An 18,297-nucleotide genomic window follows, 5' to 3' on the forward strand; every position below is an offset into this window, starting at 1 on the left:
TGTTCCCTTACCCTGAAGAGGCTTCCATGACTGCCCCACCCCCACTTCAGGATGCAGTGCATGCCATGTTGGCACAGCTGCACCAGCACTGGAAAGTTGGATAGGATTGGGCCCTAATAGTATTCTCTTGCCCTACCATTCACTTAAATAAGTTCCTCGTGTTTGAATAGCAAGGGAAGAAGAGATTTAGCATAATCCCAGGAACATAACTGTAGGCTCAACCCGTAAACCAGACCCTCACCGTCTGAGGTCATTTTAAGATAGTTTTAGCTACTATGAAACCCAAATGGGGTTTTGTGTATTTTGCAAACATTTTCGCCCCTGAAAAATCCACCTTAGTTTTGCTGATTTTTTTTAACGTCTTGTAAAGCAATTTACAAGGAGCAAGTACAGTGGGAAGAGGGGATGCATCCCTGTGGTGGAGTCCACTGGGCTGACATACCTGTGCCTAAATCTAGTCATACGTAATGGACTAGATGAGGCAGAATGTGGATCAAAATATGCTTACCTTTGAAAGTGCTGCAGTGCAAATGGAGGATGTGCACATTACAGTGTGCATTCAGTTGTGGATTGCAGCCATCTGCACTATGTTACTTTCAGTGAGATGTGCATTTTGGGTACACGTCTAGCGTCTTATCCCCAGTCTCATTTCTCCCAACTAGTGGTGAATGCAACTAGGGATCAATGAGATGGATGTCTTGCAGCACTGTCGAGCAATTACCACCAGGTAATGTTGGCAAGGCACAGAGTGTCACCCAGATTGCTAGGCAACAGAGATGTCTTCCCTGTTCATCGTCTCTCAACAGCAGCAGGTCAAGGGAACCCTGGCTGAGAACAGGTGCAAAATCTGCACAATAGAGTGGAAGGTAGTTTTTTTTTGTTGTTGTTTTTAAATGAACATTTTTCATCTCTGCCCATCCCCGCCATGTCAACATTTGCGGCAGAAATCCAGAGAACTTCATGAAAATGTGGTGTGACAGTAATTTGAACATGCCTATATTGGCTTAAAATCTATTAACCTTCTCAGAGGTACTGTCTGACAACAATTGGTTTGTTGAACATGAAAGCAGAGCGTCTGCAAACTATTTGTCACATGAAATTTGACATGAAATTTTTAAAATGGCATTTATTAAAATATGTTAAGCATCACTAAAAAGGAAAAGAAATTAACACTGGGGAATAAACATATGGCTGTAGTTTGTCTTGATGGAGGCAATTATTATTCAGAAACATAACAAATGGAGAACACTTTTGAAATACCTGTCAGTTTGCTTTGCTAATGAAGCTAACATTATTGAAAGCAGTGTCCCATATACGTATTTCCAAGCCATTCAGAGAGTGAAAGAGTAACTCATACCTGATCTTAGCTGCTAATAAAAGAGTGAATATAAAATCTAGATCCACTAATCCAACCTCTTAATTAAATAAGGGATCCCAGGGAAATAGCTTAACCAGTCATTTTGTGAATAAGTTTAATTATTTTCCAAAACCAAGAAAAGGCCAGACTATGGATGCAGTCCAGGTGGGATGCTCTGTACCCCAACATAGATCATAAACATTGGAATAGATCTTGTGTCTCCAGTGGAGTTTTTAATGCCACTGATAAATAGCCATTAATGAACATAGCATCTTTTAAAAGAGTTTCCTTGAAGCTAGCCTAGATAAATCTAGCTGGGATATTACAGAGTAAATACTGATGACTATTTAGTTTTAGTTATTACAGCTCAAACTTTTGTCTCATTTCCTTTTAAGAATAGATAGCATTTATTCCATTCATATATAGCCAAATATTATTTTTTCAGGCCTCTTCTGTATTACCACTAAAGATTCAAAAAGGGATTTACCCTGTAATGTTGTACTTTGCCAGATGGGCTCAAAAAGAATGCATGCTCGGGAAGTATTGAAACAGTCATAGTCTTCAAGTCTTCATAAGAAATAACATGATTATCATGGATTAGATTATTCATCTTAGCCCAAACTTTCTCTTTCCATACAGAGATATCACTCAAATTAGATATTTCTTCTGTTAATTGCTCATTAACTAAAAATCATATTAATAGTTATAATCCAGGACTAAAAAATGTATCCCAGATGCTTTAACTAAGGACGGCTTATAACTTGGATCCCTAGTTTGTTTTAGATGACAAAGGAGAAAAAAAAAATTCTATCATAGGCTTTGGATACAATGCTCTGGCTGAGATGGTTGTCACATAAAATCTTAATATTGCATCTCATTATAGAGGTTTGGAAAAAACCAGCCCTGAGAGGAAAAAGAAATCTTTATTTTTCCTTGGTTTGATATCATGTTTCATTTCAGCCAAGAGAAGATGGGTTTGTGCTACCACATAACTTTGCATCTTCCCGCAGGAATTCAGAGTTCCCGTGCCTGCAGAAGTTGACCTCAAGCTAAATTCTGTTGCACTTAAACATTATGCACATTTATGCCAACCAAAAGAGGCCCAGCAATCAAAGCTGTTGGCTGCCTTCACTGGGTTGCAATCCTCAGCCAGTGTTCTTCAGGATGAATCTTCTTATGAATGCCCGTGTTCCACCTGCAGTGCTTTGAGGACTGAGGCCTTGTGCTTCTCCTTCTTCGTTTGCCACGGAAGAATGGCCCTCCGTCTAGAGGTTGCCGTCAGATAACAAGCAAGTCATTTCATGGATGTTAATAGCAAGAAGACTTAATTCTTTCCAGAAGAAAGTGGCAGTTTTCACCACGGGCATAACTATACATAATGGTAGTGGCAACTCATTTATCATCGTCTTCACTCTGTGCTTTCTACCCCCCTTTAAGCGACATGGAAGCATCTCTTAAAGAGAGATTAATATTTGTTAATCTCCACTTTTGCGTACAATCGAGAGAGCAATACATTTCCCCGCTCAAGAGTTCCTCTCCAGTTTTAAGTGATTGTTTCTAGTGAGATGTGTTTTTTTTTCCATGCTCGTTGCCTTTGCCTCTAGGGACTTCTGTGCGTCGGCATCATCTGTTGCTGGCAGTTACAGATTGCGGCAGGCTACAATTCATTGTACTGCTATTTTATGGCCTTACAAGTTCCTACACAAGGCTACTTAACCAAAAAGACCCGCTAACCAGTTTCTATTGATGGTGTTGATGTAAGGTTGCTGCTAAACCCCCACGTGAAAGCGTGTTGTGGTTTGGAGGGATTATTGCTTACCCCATTCAGATTTTGTGGCATTTACAAATAAACCCTATTGAATTCAGTGGGACTTTCTGCCAAGTAAGTGTATTCAGAGGTCTAAAATCATAGTGAGGTTAAAAAAATCATAGCTCCTTCCCCTCTTTGCATTGCTCACTTTGGGTCATCCATTCATTGTATAAAAAAGTGGTGTGGCTGGAGTAGAATTTAATAAACAGTATTGAAACAGGCCCCTTTCCATAATCACTTCACCAACACAGACATAATTCTGCTTTTTGGCCCATGCAGGTTATCCAGCCTGGTATGGCTTATAATAAAATACAGAACATAGTTCAAAGTTAATAAAAAATTAAATTCATATCTCTTCTTTCCCCTACAACCACAAGGAAGGAATCTGACATTCAGAGCATGCTGTTTACAGCTGATTTAAAACCACATCCCTGGGCTGGAATTGTTTATGAATGTGGACTCGTGGTTTTAGATAGCGCTAAGTGTGTAGCAGCTTAATAAATTATGAAGAGGAATGAGTACATTTTTTAATTAAAGAATGTCAAGCATAATTACTGCTTTTTGGTCTGACCAGCAAGGGTCAGTGATAATTGATATTGAGAGAGGAGTTCCCGTGAGCAGTCAGTGATAAATGACTGGGTTGGTTGCATTCCGCCGGTTCCTGAGTAGGAGATTTGGACTCCATTTTGAAAGGGAGTAGATCCCAGGTTTGCCAGCTAGTTTTAAGGTTTGCCAGCTAACAGGGTTTCTACAGATCCACCTAGCCTTGGATTGCCTACTCTGATTGGAGTCTCAGGTGAAAGGTCTTCCCATTGCCCTACCTGATCCTCTTGACTAGAGATACTAGGCCTTGAACTTGGGAGCCTCTGCATGCCGAGCACCCACTGAGCTATTGTTAAGCCAAGACATTCTGGCAATTGAGGCAGAAGGTCCAAAATCCTCTCCCCCCCCCCAACAAAACATTGCCTTGGCAATCTGGTGCCCTGAGACAGTCTCCCCAATCTGCCCCCGTGTGCTCTGGCCTCCTTGCACCTCTGGGTGTGGTCCTAGGCCAGCCGTATGATTAGGCAGGGTCTGGTGGCCCATTTCAGGTGGCAGATATTGGGTTGTCATTAAAGGACAGGAAATGGTCAATGTCATTTTTGCATTGCCACCAACCAGGGCACCATTTGTATGTTCTACCTGAGGCAGTAGTGTGGCTTACAGTACATCATTTGTGGGGGGGGGGGGGGTGCATTCCATGGCTATAACTGGCAAAAATCTTTGTGGCTGGTTTTCAGCTGAAAGCAATAGGTGTTGCAGATCCCAATCCTAACCTGGGGGGGGCGGGGTTTGTAACCCATGCATATTTTTAGACATTCTGATTTTATTCAAGCCTATTTTTTTGTTTTCTTTTGTTTTAAAGAGAAGCATTTCACTTAGCATTGTTATGTAGTTTCTGCAGGCATTTTCACTTGTTCTGCCTGGGTGGCTTTCCAAGAAATTTTCATTATACCAGCGGAGACATTCTACCAATCAGGGCCCAGGCTGCCGAGGACATTTAAAACGGCAGCAGCCTTGGAGTGTGTACTGCGATTTTGCTTGGGAGCTCTGTATGGATGGCGGCAATGTCCCCTGCTTGCCTGTGTATGGAAAATTCCACTTTAAATCATCTTTCCTCACCTCCTTGGTCTCCTGTTCATATGTTTTACAGCTATTCCATTAGGAAGAATTCACTGTACACCGAATTTACGGACCGAGTTGTCTCAATTAAAAAAAACAAATTAGAAAGTTGGCTTTTCCCCCACCTTAAGTGACAGTGCTCTTAGCTATTTAAGTGTCAACTTTCAGAGTGTATATGTAAATCATCATTTAGATACCAGACACAACGGAGACTCACTCTTAAGGGCTTATTTTTATTCCTTGTGATTCCAGCATGGTGTCCATCAAGGGCCTGATTCTCAAATGCACATGCACTGACATGTGTCGGTTCCATATTACCTGTGGTCTCCTTTTCTCTCCCTAGAGAGCTGCCGCACCCCCCTCAAAACCTTTTGGCCTCCCTGAATCCATCTGTCGGCAGGAGCGTGATCCTCTCCTGGGTGCGCCCATTTGATGGAAACAGCCCTGTCCTCTATTACATTGTGGAACTGTCTGAAAACAGTAAGTGCAGCATCACTAATCTGCAGCCATTTATGTTTCTCACCCATTGTGACTTTTTTTCCAAGGGAGTTTTTCTTCCTTCCAGGTATCTGAGGCTGAGGATGCTGAGTCCACGAACCTGGCATCCTGCCCGCCTGCCTGCTTGGTCCTTTGCTTGCAAACATAGGTGTGACTGGAAAAAATGATGATAGCAGTTCTCTCCCCAAGCGAGGAGGCCCTTGTTCTGCTACACTGGGGATTCTAATTGGGATCTCCCGGAGAGCCGCAGCTGCTTCTCAGGCCGCTGCACATGCCTTTATGTTTGAGTTAATACACCAGGGTCTGCTGCCTTGATGTTAGCTGCTCAGGAGTTCAATTACATTGCCCTGGTGCAGTTTTGAAGTTTGTCTTATGACTATTGTTATGGAAGTCGCTAGTAAAAATGTAATTGAATTGCCATTTTACTGTCAGAGCTCCTGGTATGCCAGATCCCTATTAAGAGTCCTCAGCATCTCTTTTCCAAGCATCTACGCTCTTAAACTGCTGTTGCATCCCCCATTAAAAGCCCTCTTCCTCTAATTCTAAACATCACCACCAGATTCTCTTAGATGCACATCGGTTTCCTTCTGAGGTTGCCAGCTTGCCACCTGGATAGCTCCCCCTCCCACTCCCCCATTACCTTTAAAACTGCTGCTCTGAACCAAGACATGAAATCATCAAGGCTTCTTCTGCCAGTTCTCCCCAGGTCCTTTCATCTGCACTCTTCCCCATGAAGTGCTGCTTGTCACAGGAGGTCGGGGAGGATGGAAGGACCAGAATGAGCTGGAATGCCTCATCTCCAGATTCAGCAGCAGCTTTGAAGATAAAAAGCAATTCTCTAGCTTCCAAAGTGGTGGTCTTCATTTAACCCTTTGAGCCTCCTTGGCTTCTGTCCATTTGTTCCACCATACTCGGTGTTGCCATCCTTGTTTCTGATGCAGTTTTTGCTCCTGCTCCTTTCTGCCTTGCCAAAGTGACCGAGAGATGGAAGAGAAGGATGCAAATTCAGTCCAGGAAGAATGAATTGTTTGTGCATGTGCAACGCGTGGCACTGATGGAAACTTCCCACTGACTTCTGTGAACCTAAGTACACAGAAAGGCCTAGTACATGCCAGCACTTGCATGATATATTTTGGAAAAGCTACATGCGTGTTATATTTTCAAGTCTGGCTGCAGGTTCTTTTCTTAGCCAAGGGCTCCTGCCCTGTTCTTCAAGCACTCTGTTGTTTTCTAGACATATTTTGGTAAGCATGCCCCAGAATAAAAAAGCAATGGCAATTGCATTGGCTAGAAAGGTGGGTTTCTAAAAGCAGTTTTGCATGGATTTCAGATGTGATCCAGAATATCAGGAGCCTGTCCTGGAAATGGTGGTGATGCTGTCAGCTGGAAAATACAGTAATTCACCACTAAAAATCTGTAAGAAGCTCAACAGAGATCTGATAGCATCCTATAGAAATTGCTTCGATAATCCTGGAGAGTACGGAGGGATTTTCTGAACTCTCACACGCTGTCAGACAAATCCAATGATTTTAGCTGATGGCATTGTAATCTACCACAGACAGGGCTCAGTACACATCAGATACCTGCTCTTCACTAAGCTTTGTGTTTGTAAGCACACAGAAAGGAGAGATAGTTCAGGGAGTAACAGGTGGAAAGAGAGAGAGCCTTTGTTTCAGAGCAGCCTAATCACTTGGGAGGGCCATTTTGGACAGTGGAAACAGTTGCTGAATTCTGACCCCAAAAGTCTGCTTTAACTGGCTTCTAATCCTGAATTGCCCATGGATTCATTTGGTGACCTTGTGAAAGTCATTTTGTCTTGCTTGAGTTCCCGTGTGGAGAATAACAGAGGTTGCCCTGACCCATTTTACATCACAACATGACCATAGAGATCAGTGGTGGGAAGATTGTAACACAATTTGTTCAAATGGTTCTACAAACTTGAAAATGGCCACCTGATCACAACCAGCTGATCTTGTTCTCTGTGTGTTGGGTGAAGGGACATAGACCGAATTTAGACATCAAGACAAGGAGTGTGCTGAGCATCTCATCCACTCCCACCTAACCAGTTTGCTGCAGCATTTGAATTAGAAAAACTGTAGTTAATCTAACCAGGAATCCAAACCATGGTTTGAAACCACTGATCCACAGCCGTTCCCCTCATCATAATTATTACAGTCCTAATCATGGGTTTCCTGATTTGAATGTAATGAAAAACTCTTTACTGAAAACTGAGGATGGGAGAGGAAAGCTCATGAATCTACATCACATTCTTAGTCCTCCAGTACATTGTTTGGAAGCTCAAAATGCAATGTCCGAATTGAGCCATAGAGAAGCATGGAGTGCACTTGGAGTGCGTATTATAGTATTTAGATGTTTCCCACCCTGAGTTTAAAGGATATACTAGCTTATGGAGACTAAAGTGTTATTTTATTCTGTGCATGTTTTGAGATTTCATGGACTGTGTGCATGGAGTGTGTGTATGCTTTTGCATTTTTTTAAATTTCAAGATCAATTCCTTGCATAAGATATTTGGGAATCTTTAAAAGCTTGTATAAAGAAATGAAGAATTTAACTAGGGCTTATTCCAATAATCAGATCAAAGCCTGCCTGCCTTCTGCATTTTAGCCTTTGCAGGATCAAATGGCTGCAAGCAAATTATTCCCTTCAGGGATGTGCAGTTTTCCTACGCTATGAGAAAAGACGACGAAAACCGATAGTATAGCTATTAGTTGGCAGAAAAAGAATAATATTTAATTCTGATAACCTGATGAAATTGAATAATCAAATGATCGGTTGTATCCCTGTACATTCAAATGGTAGTTCGTGGCCTTGTCCACTGTGGCACTTGCTTTTCCACTATACAAGGGCCAAGTTCCTACCTGGCTCCAACAGTGTGGTCAACAGTGAGTGGCAGGGGAATGGACCTTCAGATGCTATAAGAGCAAAGCAGCAGCTAGTAGCAGCCTGCATGCTAGAGGGACACAGTCAGAACATCAACAGGAAGTAGGAACTGTCCAGCTTCCTGTTAACACTATTTGTCCCACTAGCATGCAGGCTTCCCGCCTGTTTGTTGCTTTGCTCTTATAGCATCTGTAAAAGTAAGAAACACGCTTGACTTTTAAAGAAGAAAATGAAAGGTAATGGCTGCGAGATATGTGTGCAGGGGGAGCAAAGAACCATGGGTACCTGAAACTGCAGATACTGGATGGATACCTGTGTAGTAAATTTCAAGATAGGAATGAGTGGCAGGGAAAGAAAACACCCTCATGAAGTCATTGGGTGGTTGCTGTTGTTGTCTAGTCCTTCTGGGGCGTGACTTTTTTTGATGGGGGGCTATCAGGAAGAGCTCCTCTTCTTCAAAATATATCATTGTGTCACTGTCTGTCTCCCTTCCTTTGCCTCGTATTTCAGTACTAACTCTTTCTTGCTGTTGAGTGGCTTTAGAAGCCAGTATTGGAGCTCTTCCTTTCTCTTCTGTCTGACCGTCTTTTGGAAAGTACCAGTGGCACAGGAAGATGGAAGCGCCACCATTTCCAAAAGCTTTTGATGAGTGTGATCTGAGAGAGGGATTAGTACTTTCATCTCTCAGTTGCTAATATAGATCTCCTGTCCCCTGTACCGAAGGATGGGTGTTGTGTCACTCTTTCTTCTCTGGCACTCTTGCCAGAGCTTGCATCTGATATTTTTTACACACTGCTGGCACCGCTTTTGTCTCCTGCATACCAAGTGTCCCTGCTGTTTGCATCGAAGATTGCTTTCAGTGCCCCGCTTGTTCTGTCTGGTGGCACAGGCGCTTTTGTGTGTGTGTATTTAAACTGTCACTGAGTTTTACATATGCTTTCCACAAGCTCATTTGCTTGTATTTGTCGCTTTTTAACTGTCAGCAGTGGTACAATATGTGTTAGGCATCCTAATCCCTGCTTGCTTTTATGCAGATAAATGTTGATGGGAGGCCCACGCATCGTTTTTTCTACTTGCCAAGGGTGTGTTGCCACACGATATTGTGGTGTTTTTGTACGGAATCAAGAAGCCTTGTGGGAGTTTGACTTTGTAACATACCTGTTGTCAAGACTGCGTCCTGCATTTGTTTATTGTTTCCCCCTTTTGATTGTTAAGGAATGAATATGTTCCTAATAGCTTTAGCATCCATTGCACATGTGCCATGTGAGATTCCATAATAAAGCCATCTGTTGTTTGAAAAGCAGTTGAAGGAAGGTAAAGTGTAATAAGTCTGAATTTCAGGGGAATAATTATCCCATCTATGGAAGACAAGCCTATCCCTCCACCAGACCCAGAGTAAAGTAGGTTTCTTTCAGTTGTTGCAAACGCTGCTAGCGTTTGAGCAACTTTTGATTTACGTTTTGAAGAGAAAAGGGAAATATTTGGCGGGGAGGGCGGTGGCTCTGTGGAAGGTTTCCCGCTCAGAAGATGTCAACCCTGGGGGGTTCTGGCTTGGGGGTGTCACCTCAGGAAGCTCTTGGTGATTATGCCCTCAGTTCTATTGAGACCTTGCACTGCCAGAGTCAGTGTTCCAGCAGAGCAAGGTCTTTTTCAGTGGCGCAAAAGCTGGGCTGCTGTCATGTGCTGCTGGGTTGCTGCTGCAAATGGCAAGAGTTGGAACAGTGGCTCCAGGAGGCAGTATCGGCTCCAGGAGATTGCACAGGCGTTGGTTAGTTGGCTGCTAGAGTGGGCTGTGGGTGGGGAAGGAGAGTAATGGGACTTTTTGAGTGAGACATATCGGGGGAGGAAGGGGGTAGATCTGTTGGCCACCCCTTCTGGGGACAGCAGATGGCATCCCTGTTGGTGGCTCCCATTTCTAGTTAGTTTCAGAAGCCGAAAAAGGCAGACCAGGGCAACAAGATGGAGATAAAGGAGGCTGATGTTTCTGGGGGGGGGGGCATTGAAAGAGCTCCCCTGGGCAGGCCTTGATCAAATAGACTTGTGTTAGGCCGCATTTCATACCCTGATATTACCCACTGGTGGATGTCAGCATGCTAGCTGAGGAGCAGTTGTTTCTTAGAACTTGCATTCCTTATCATATGCTCTCCATCCTGAGTGGGACTTAATGTGTTTGAAGAGCGACAACTGCAAATGGAAGTTATTTCGGACTGTGTCATTTGCAGCGGAAGAGAGCGCCAGCCCAGGCGGAGAGTGCAGTCTAGGTAGCTCACACCAAATGAAAGATTAGCGCTGTCTGTTCAGTATAATGGAGGCTTAGTTAATAGCTTGACCCAGTGTGCCTGTTGTCAGTGCCGCAGAGCTTCTCTAGGCTTTCTGGGTCAGGCGAGTGACAGTAATCCCCAAAGGAAAAGGAAGTGGGTGTTGACATTTTTATGGAATGTTTCCTATTCTGGAGGCAGGGTAGAAAAGGGCAGCACAAGTGATCGGGCATGTGGAACGCTCTTGTCCTCTTTCTGCCGCGCAACAAGCTGCTTTGCCACTCATCTCTTTTGTTATGTGCTGAAGGGAGGAGCAGCCTCTGGAAAGGTTTAGTTTGATTGTCAAGAGAAGGCTTGCTGTTTAAATTTTAAAGGTACTTCACAAACTTGCTGAATCCTTGGCTCTGCCAGAAAGCGAATCTTCCCCCCAAACCACTTCTCTGTACAAAGCAGAGTGCCCAGGAGATGAATAGGGTTCGTTTATATTAGTTTTCAGTTTAATCTCTCTTCCTGCCAGATCTTTTATCTTCAACCGAGAAAAAGGAAAAAAGAATAAATAAAGTATTCTACAGAGGCAGTGTATAAACGGAGCACAACCCTAAGTTGGTGGAGAGATTAATAGGCTCTGGTGTTGAATCAAACTGTTCATTAGATCGAAGGGCTTGGGTTAAGCACTCTCAAGTGTTGTTTACACTTGCTGTAAACAGACAAATCAGAATTGCTCCAGGAGACAGACTGGTGTCAATTAGCATAGCTGTGGACATTCAGCATTCTGGTTACTGCCTGATCTTCCATTTGCCTGATTAAGCAACTTCAGGCTGCATGTTAATTCTGCCCTGCTCTAGATCCTGCTTCCCATTCATTCTTGTCGTGGGCACAGGACATTTGTTGGGCTGGGACAAGTTGGAAACAGCTCAATGAAGGTTTCCTTGAGTCAGTAGAAAACATCTGTAAAAAGCAAACAAAAGGTGGCTTAAGATGCAATGGATGCTTTCTAGTAGAGGTTCTCAAGCCTTTTAGAATGACAGCCTGTCAGGACCCATCAGAAGTGATGTCATTAACCTGGAAGTGATATCATGGCCGGAAGTGACATCATCAAGCAGGAAAATTTTTGAACACCTGCATGTGAATAAATCAAATCAAGTAAGTAAGTAAATTAAGTTTGCAATAAGTATAAGAATAGGCCCTCAATTTGGCTGTACTTGTTGTAAGAGGCAACTAAACAGCCATCAGGTAGATGGGACTTGTTAGCCTGGGAAGGCAGCTCATCTGAGAGAAGGAAAACTCTGATCCCAAACCTCCACTGCCTTGTGTCTACATCCAGTTATGGAAAAGGCTTCAGGAGACAACCTCGAGGCAAAATCCGGAGCTGAAGTCCCTGAGGCAGTTCATGGCTGAACACAGTCACGTTCTGGCAATTCCTGCGACGCCGCTGGAACCAACCGTATTGGCTTCTGCCTTTCCATTGGACCATTTCAGCGACGTGGAGAGGGGGGATTTGCTGCATGGGAAACTGTTTATCCTCCATATCTACTTTACCCAGGCTTCGTGCACTGGAGAGGACACTCTGTTCCAGAACCACCATTCAGAGCGCGATACCATAGTCTTCCGAGACTGAAGGATGCCAACAATAATAATTTAAAATAAATAACCCTCCCAAGCAGTTGCTGATCTGTTCCCCAAAGGCAGTCACATATCTTGGTAGCACCAAGACTAATATATTAAAAATAAAATACACCTTGAAATGAATGGGGACCCACCTGAAATTGGCTCGCAACCCACCTAGTGGGTCCTGACCTATAGTTTGAGAAATGCTGCTTTAGAGTGTGGGAATAAATGTCTTTGCTTTGCTCCATCAGCGTAATGTTGGATCTTATCTAACTCTGGGTAGATCATCAGTAACCTCTTCTGTAGTTTGGTCTCTGCATGTGGAAGTAGCAGGTGGACATCATGACCAGTAGCCAAAGCCCAGAAGCTAAGGGGAAAATTAACTAACTTAGGGCACAGTCTAAAGGCGCTTGATACCCCTCAATCCTGCTGAAGTTAGGCAGCGGTATAGCCAGTGTCTGGAGGGGAAACAGGCTGGAATTCCCATGTATGCTGCCTTGAAGAGCCCTGTTGAAGAAAGTCATGATGTACTGTACATATTCTCAGAAGTGAGTTGACACCATCCATTCCTAGGGATGTTATGTATGTAACCCTCATTGACACATAACCAACCCAAGGCTGGGTCAGGCATTAACAAGGCAAAGAGCCTGATCCCTATGCATGCACGTGTCCCAGCTTATTCTCCTGTTTATCCTCCAGCAACTTTTGGGGTTTGTAGTGCAATTCACTGGAGAAAATATGGCCTTGTAAATCCAGATGTGCTCATGGGTTTGAGGCACTCGAGTCACTTAATCACAGCTCTTATTGATAAGGTGAGATCTTATGTCAGCCTGGTTTCTTTATTTGATGTCTTCCTGCATGTGTTCAGGCATTACTGAACACACACACACCCCTCGTGACAGTTCATGATAGTCCTGTTGCTTGCTGTGGCAGAAATTGGCCTTTCTCCCCCAGACCTCTTGTAATAAATGTTTTGAGTAGCTAAAATATGTGGCCTTGATGATGGCTCAGCTGGCAGAGTATCCCTGAGGACATTGACGGGCTGCTGTCTGTGTTAACAAAAACTCTGTCCTAGTGATTAATGCACTGGTGTGATGCTTCTCCAGCCTGTTTGACATTTTGTATTGTGTGTCTCTTTGTTATTGTGCAGTTAGTGACTTCAGCAGAGTGACCACAAAGGGAAAGCAAGGCAGGGGCTGTGGACATGTTGCCGTTCTCTTTAGATAAGTTCTCTTTAGCTGGCTGAGAAGGGAACATGAGATGAGCTGGTATCTTTGTTGTTGCTGGATATGCTACATTTTAAAACCAGTTTGCTGCTGGGGCTCCAGCAAATATTTTCTCTCCTTGATTCCCTTTGTGAAGACTTTTGGGAGTGGAAACTAAGTGGACAATCCTAAATTCGCCTTGGGCCATTTCAGGTCCCTTGCGCCAGCCCGGGTGAGTCACAAACGTGCCGTAAAGCAGAATTCTGTCTCAAGGTTTGCAGTAGTGATGAGCTGATCTGGCTCGGAGAGTCACTGTTCTATACCTGCATGGAAGCTGGCGGAGGAAGATATTCCAGGCTGGCTGAGAATTTCATTACAATCCTTCAGCCAGAGCCACTCATGGGTGTGGTGCCGTAATGGACTGCCAAACAGATGGGTTGAGAAATACACAGCCCATCTGTCTTTATCATGCTCATTTCCTCCTTTATTAAAATGTTAATGAATATAGTTTTTATTTATTATGCAGTGACATGTGCAGCATCCCTTTCCACTACAGGAATGTTCAATCTGCTTAACCGCAATGGCTGATGGGGGCTGGGTTTTTTTTTCCACCAGACATGAACTTCTCTCAGAAGTTTTCTCTCAGAGAAGTTGGAAATAACCTGTTGCCAAGTCAAAAGGGCTTTCACACTGGTCAGGAATTTAACAACACTGATTTTGAAAAGTGGATAGGATAACTGAGTAGGATAATAAGAATAACATTATAGCAGATCAATTGCTAGATGATTTGCAGGAGATCAGCAAGGGTCTTTGCCTCTCAGTAGTTTAATTCCAGTAAGTGTGTGGGGGCGGGGGGGTTGGGGGGTTGTCTTCTGTACCTTGCCTTGTTCTAAGCACTTATCTTTCCATCTCCATGTTCCTTACCTGTGAAAACAGAATATCAATTGCCTTTGACTGGGTCTTTGTGCCGTTCTGCTGGGCAGTGTTAGGGTTTTGTATTAGAATCTGTGAATCACATTAACTCAGACATCAATTATTCTCATATATGCACTTGGTCCCAATGAATGAATTCTAGTCCTTAAGGTATATTTCCAAATATGTTCAGGAATGAGCAGGGCTTGAGAAAAAGGCACTTGTGCTATTAAGGAGGTAATGGCAGAAAATAGCGTTAAGAAGATTAAGGTTCTTCAACTTGGAAAAGAAGACAGCTAAGAGAGGATGTGATAGAGGTATATAAAATAATTACAAGGTGGATTAAAAGGTGAATTTTAATTGGATATAAATCAGAGTTTTTTTCTTCATGAAAAGGTGTTTCCTGCTAATAACGGCATTGCTGTAAACCTTGTTGGCCTGGCAGAGAATGGAAGATGATTTCTTGCAAAGAATAAATATGTTGCCTTCGTTAGATATCCTCATAGGACTTCTTTTTTCTGACCTGCTGCAATATTTATTTTAATCAGCTAATCAATTGATTAATTGGTTGAAAGCAAGGCCATTAATTGACTAACAGCCAATCTTAAGAACATTTACTTGGAAGCAAGGGCCATTGGTTTGAATTGAGCTTGCTTCTCAATAAATGTGTTTAGTATTGGGGTGTAACAGCTCTGTCTTCATAGCAATTAAACCAAAAGCAATGAAGCTAAATCAGTTTAAGGCCAAGTTCCTTGCCTTTAATGGGTACACAGGTTGAGCTGTAAGAAGAGAGCCCTGATTTGGAAATCTTGAATAGGAAAAGACTCCTTTCAGTTTTGACGGTATTATGTCTGTGCTTTCCCCAATGGAACCTGGTGCTGCACAACATGGTGATGGGGTTGTGAATATAAGGCCAATACGTAACAGAAAGTGGGAAGAGCAAAGGTATCTGAGTCAGGGAGAGCAATAGAACCTGGAATGCCCATACCAGTGTTGCACTGACTCCCTGGGAGTCATCCCAAATCAGACCACTTACAGAGAGAGGCTGCTAAACTGTTGCGCTTACTTTTACTGAACTGCCATTTCTTTCCACCAGATTCTCCGTGGAAAGTACACCTTTTGGACGTAGACCCAAAGATGACCAATATCACTGTGAGCGGCTTAACACCAGCCCGTACCTACCAATTTAGACTCTGCGCAGTTAACCAAGTGGGCAAAGGCCAATACAGTACTGAAACCAGCAGGTACCATGCAAAACGAAACCCTTGGGGGAATGTGGGGCAGACAACACTTCTCTGAGTACAGTTCTTGGCTAATTAGCCTTGTGCAAACAAAAGTTCCTGCAGTATCGGCACAAATCAAATCAAACGGCTATTCCCAAGCTACTGGAGCCGTATTCCTCTATTGTGTCCCACAAAAGTCCCATATTCTCTGGTCAGAATCGCTGGTGCACGATGGATCATTCCATGGCACATGTTTGCTGTTGCAAACATGATGTGGAATTTAATAGACCATTTGTACTAGAGTAAACTAGGGCAGTGGCTCTCAAACTGGATTCATGGCCCATCAGTGGGTCACGTTTGGGTGGTTCGCGAAACTGACAAGGCAGATTAGGCAATGTGCATCAAGGGTTAAACAACCTGCTTTTGGGGGGGAGCATTGCTGCCCACTCACCATTATAGCCATAGAGTCTGATAAAGGGATTTTTTTTTTTGTTAGGTGGGACCTGATGCTAAAAAGTTTGAGAACCACTGAAGTAGGGTAACACAGAGAAGGTGCCCATATCCATTCTCTAGTCACTGGGCATTATAGCCCCCCCCCCCCACCTTCCTAAACTTCTTCTATCTCGTCTGTATACTGCGACACTCTTCAAAATCCCATGGTAGCCTCCCAAGCGTGCAGGCCCAAGCCATCTAATGTTTTATGAGTCTAGGTCAGGGGTGCTCACACTTTTTTGGCTCTAGAGCTACTTTGAAACCCAGCAAGGCGTGGAGATCTACCGCCCCCCTCCAGCTGTGCCACCACCTCTGAGCATGTGCAAAGTGTTTTTCCCCTTGCCAGACTGGGTGCCCCTCCCCCTCCAGCTACACCACCGGCTGGAGGTGCTCCTGAGCACGTGCAGAGCGCCTTCCCTGCACAGGCTCACTCCCTCCGCAGGGACGCCCTGCCTGGCCTGTGCCGGGAGCCCCCCGCCTGCAGGAGGATAGGCAGAGAAGCAGGTGGCCGGGCTTGCCCTGGCAGCCCCCTCCCCACAGGCTGCGGAGGTAGGGGGGAGGAACCGCCTGGTCCAGCAGCAGGTGCAGGTGCAGCAGCAGCAGTCACACCTCCCAGAGCGGGCGGGCGAGCGAGCAGCCTGGACCACCTGCTGCCCTCCTGCAGCCCCCCACGCTCCGCCTGCAGGGACCCCGCCGCCCGCTCACCTTCCAGCCCAGGGCTGCGCCCAGGCCACCCTCTACCCTAGGGGTGGGCTGGAGAGAGGGGCGCTTTCTCTCACAAAAGCTGCACAGCAGGGAGGCGAGGTGACGCAAGGCTCTCTTCTCCCTCCCCCCCACCCACCCTTGTCCGGTGGCCTGCGCTGTCGCAGCTCCAGCCTCTCCTGTGCAGCCCGGGCGCTGAGGGGGAGGGGGTGCGAGCGGAGCGACAAACGGCGACTGCGCTCGCCCTCACTTCATTTTTCCGCCCGCCCCCATGCCCGGTGAGAGTCACAGAGCGCGCACACACCCTCATCGCACTCTAGGCTGCCCCTGCGAAGGCTCTCAGAACCCAGAGGGCGGCTCTTTGGCGCCGCCTGCTGGCCAAGCCGTGGAACTGCAGGAACAGCTGGAGCAGCTCCGCGATCGACTCATTTTGCCCTCGCGATCGACCTGTCGATCGCGATCGACCTATTGAGCACCCCTGGTCTAGGTGAACTGTGCAATGGTGATGCCATTTCCCTGAGGCCTGAACAGAAATCTGTTCATCTAGGACACAGAGAAAGAAGTATCTAACCTGTTCAGTTTGAAATGCACCAGCAGGCCTTCTGTCAGCCAGCTCCTTTCCTGGGAACTTTGAAGAAACTTTGCAATCTAAATCATGGGGAGGGGGGGGGGAAAGTGTAGCCATTTTATATATTCAAAGCTGAAAGAAACAATTGGAAAGAGTCACAGGTTCTGGGTTGGAGCATGAACTCAGTCAGGCTTGTAGCCTTTTTTAACAGATTGCGGCAAGCTGGACGATTCAAACAGAATCAGGTTAACCCGGCTGTCTGCTTGCTTAACTGATTTTCTATTATGTGAATTTGTTGCGAGTATCCCAAGCATGTCTGCTGCAACTGAGCTGTGCTTGTTACTAGTTAGGGCCCTGGAAACAAAGCCGGCTTGCCTTTAAGGGAAAACCCAGGCCAGCGTCATTTCTCTCAAAGGCCATTTTCCATTGTGCTTGCACCCATTTAGACTGATGCTACCTGAAGAACCACCAAGTGCCCCGCCTAAAAACATTGTGGCCAGTGGCAGAACCAATCAGTCGATAATGGTTCAGTGGCAGCCTCCTCCTGAAAGCGAACATAATGGAGTTCTCCACGGGTACATCTTGCGGTAAGTGGCCTTTGCGTGTGTGGAAACTGCAGCTAAGCCTATAAGTAAAGTGGAGATGGAGTTTTCCCACAATGTGACATCAGGCAAATAGAAGTTTAATAGCATGTTTGTGGCCAACACTTAATTTCACATTATAACTGAACAGATAGACTGTACGGATTATCAACCACACAGATAGCCAGTAGGTTGTAGTGGTGAGAGCACTCAGTTCAGATGGGGAATCCTGCACTGAGATCTCTTCGTAGTCACAGAGCTTACTGGGTGACCTTGGGCCAGTCTGCCTCTCTCCACTTACCCCATCTCACGGGGCTGTTACAAGGACAAAAGGCAGAGGGAGAATGCCCACTGCCCTGAATGCTTTGGAGAAAGGTGAGTATAATGTTGTTGAAATGGAACCACTGGCCTTAGTAATACATTACCCGCTGAACAGAAACAGAAAAACATGGTTCGTAAGACTGGTTGTGTCAGGGGCTAATTAGCAATTCTGTATCAAAAATAGCAGAGAACGAAGAGG

General features: G+C 44.9%; 1 protein-coding gene across 1 annotated transcript in view; it reads left to right on the forward strand.

Annotated features, from left to right (window-relative positions):
* SDK1 (sidekick cell adhesion molecule 1) overlaps positions 1-18,297 on the forward strand; it is a 478,937-nt gene that overhangs the window by 310,915 nt on the left and 149,725 nt on the right. The window contains exons 14-16 of the mRNA XM_066640872.1: positions 5,173-5,309; positions 15,308-15,455; positions 17,643-17,783. Of these exons, the coding sequence (XP_066496969.1) occupies positions 5,173-5,309; positions 15,308-15,455; positions 17,643-17,783 (426 nt within the window). The remainder of the gene's footprint in view (positions 1-5,172; positions 5,310-15,307; positions 15,456-17,642; positions 17,784-18,297) is intronic.

This window comes from Tiliqua scincoides, chromosome 13 (genome assembly GCF_035046505.1).
Source record: "Tiliqua scincoides isolate rTilSci1 chromosome 13, rTilSci1.hap2, whole genome shotgun sequence".
NCBI classification, from domain to species: domain Eukaryota; kingdom Metazoa; phylum Chordata; class Lepidosauria; order Squamata; family Scincidae; genus Tiliqua; species Tiliqua scincoides.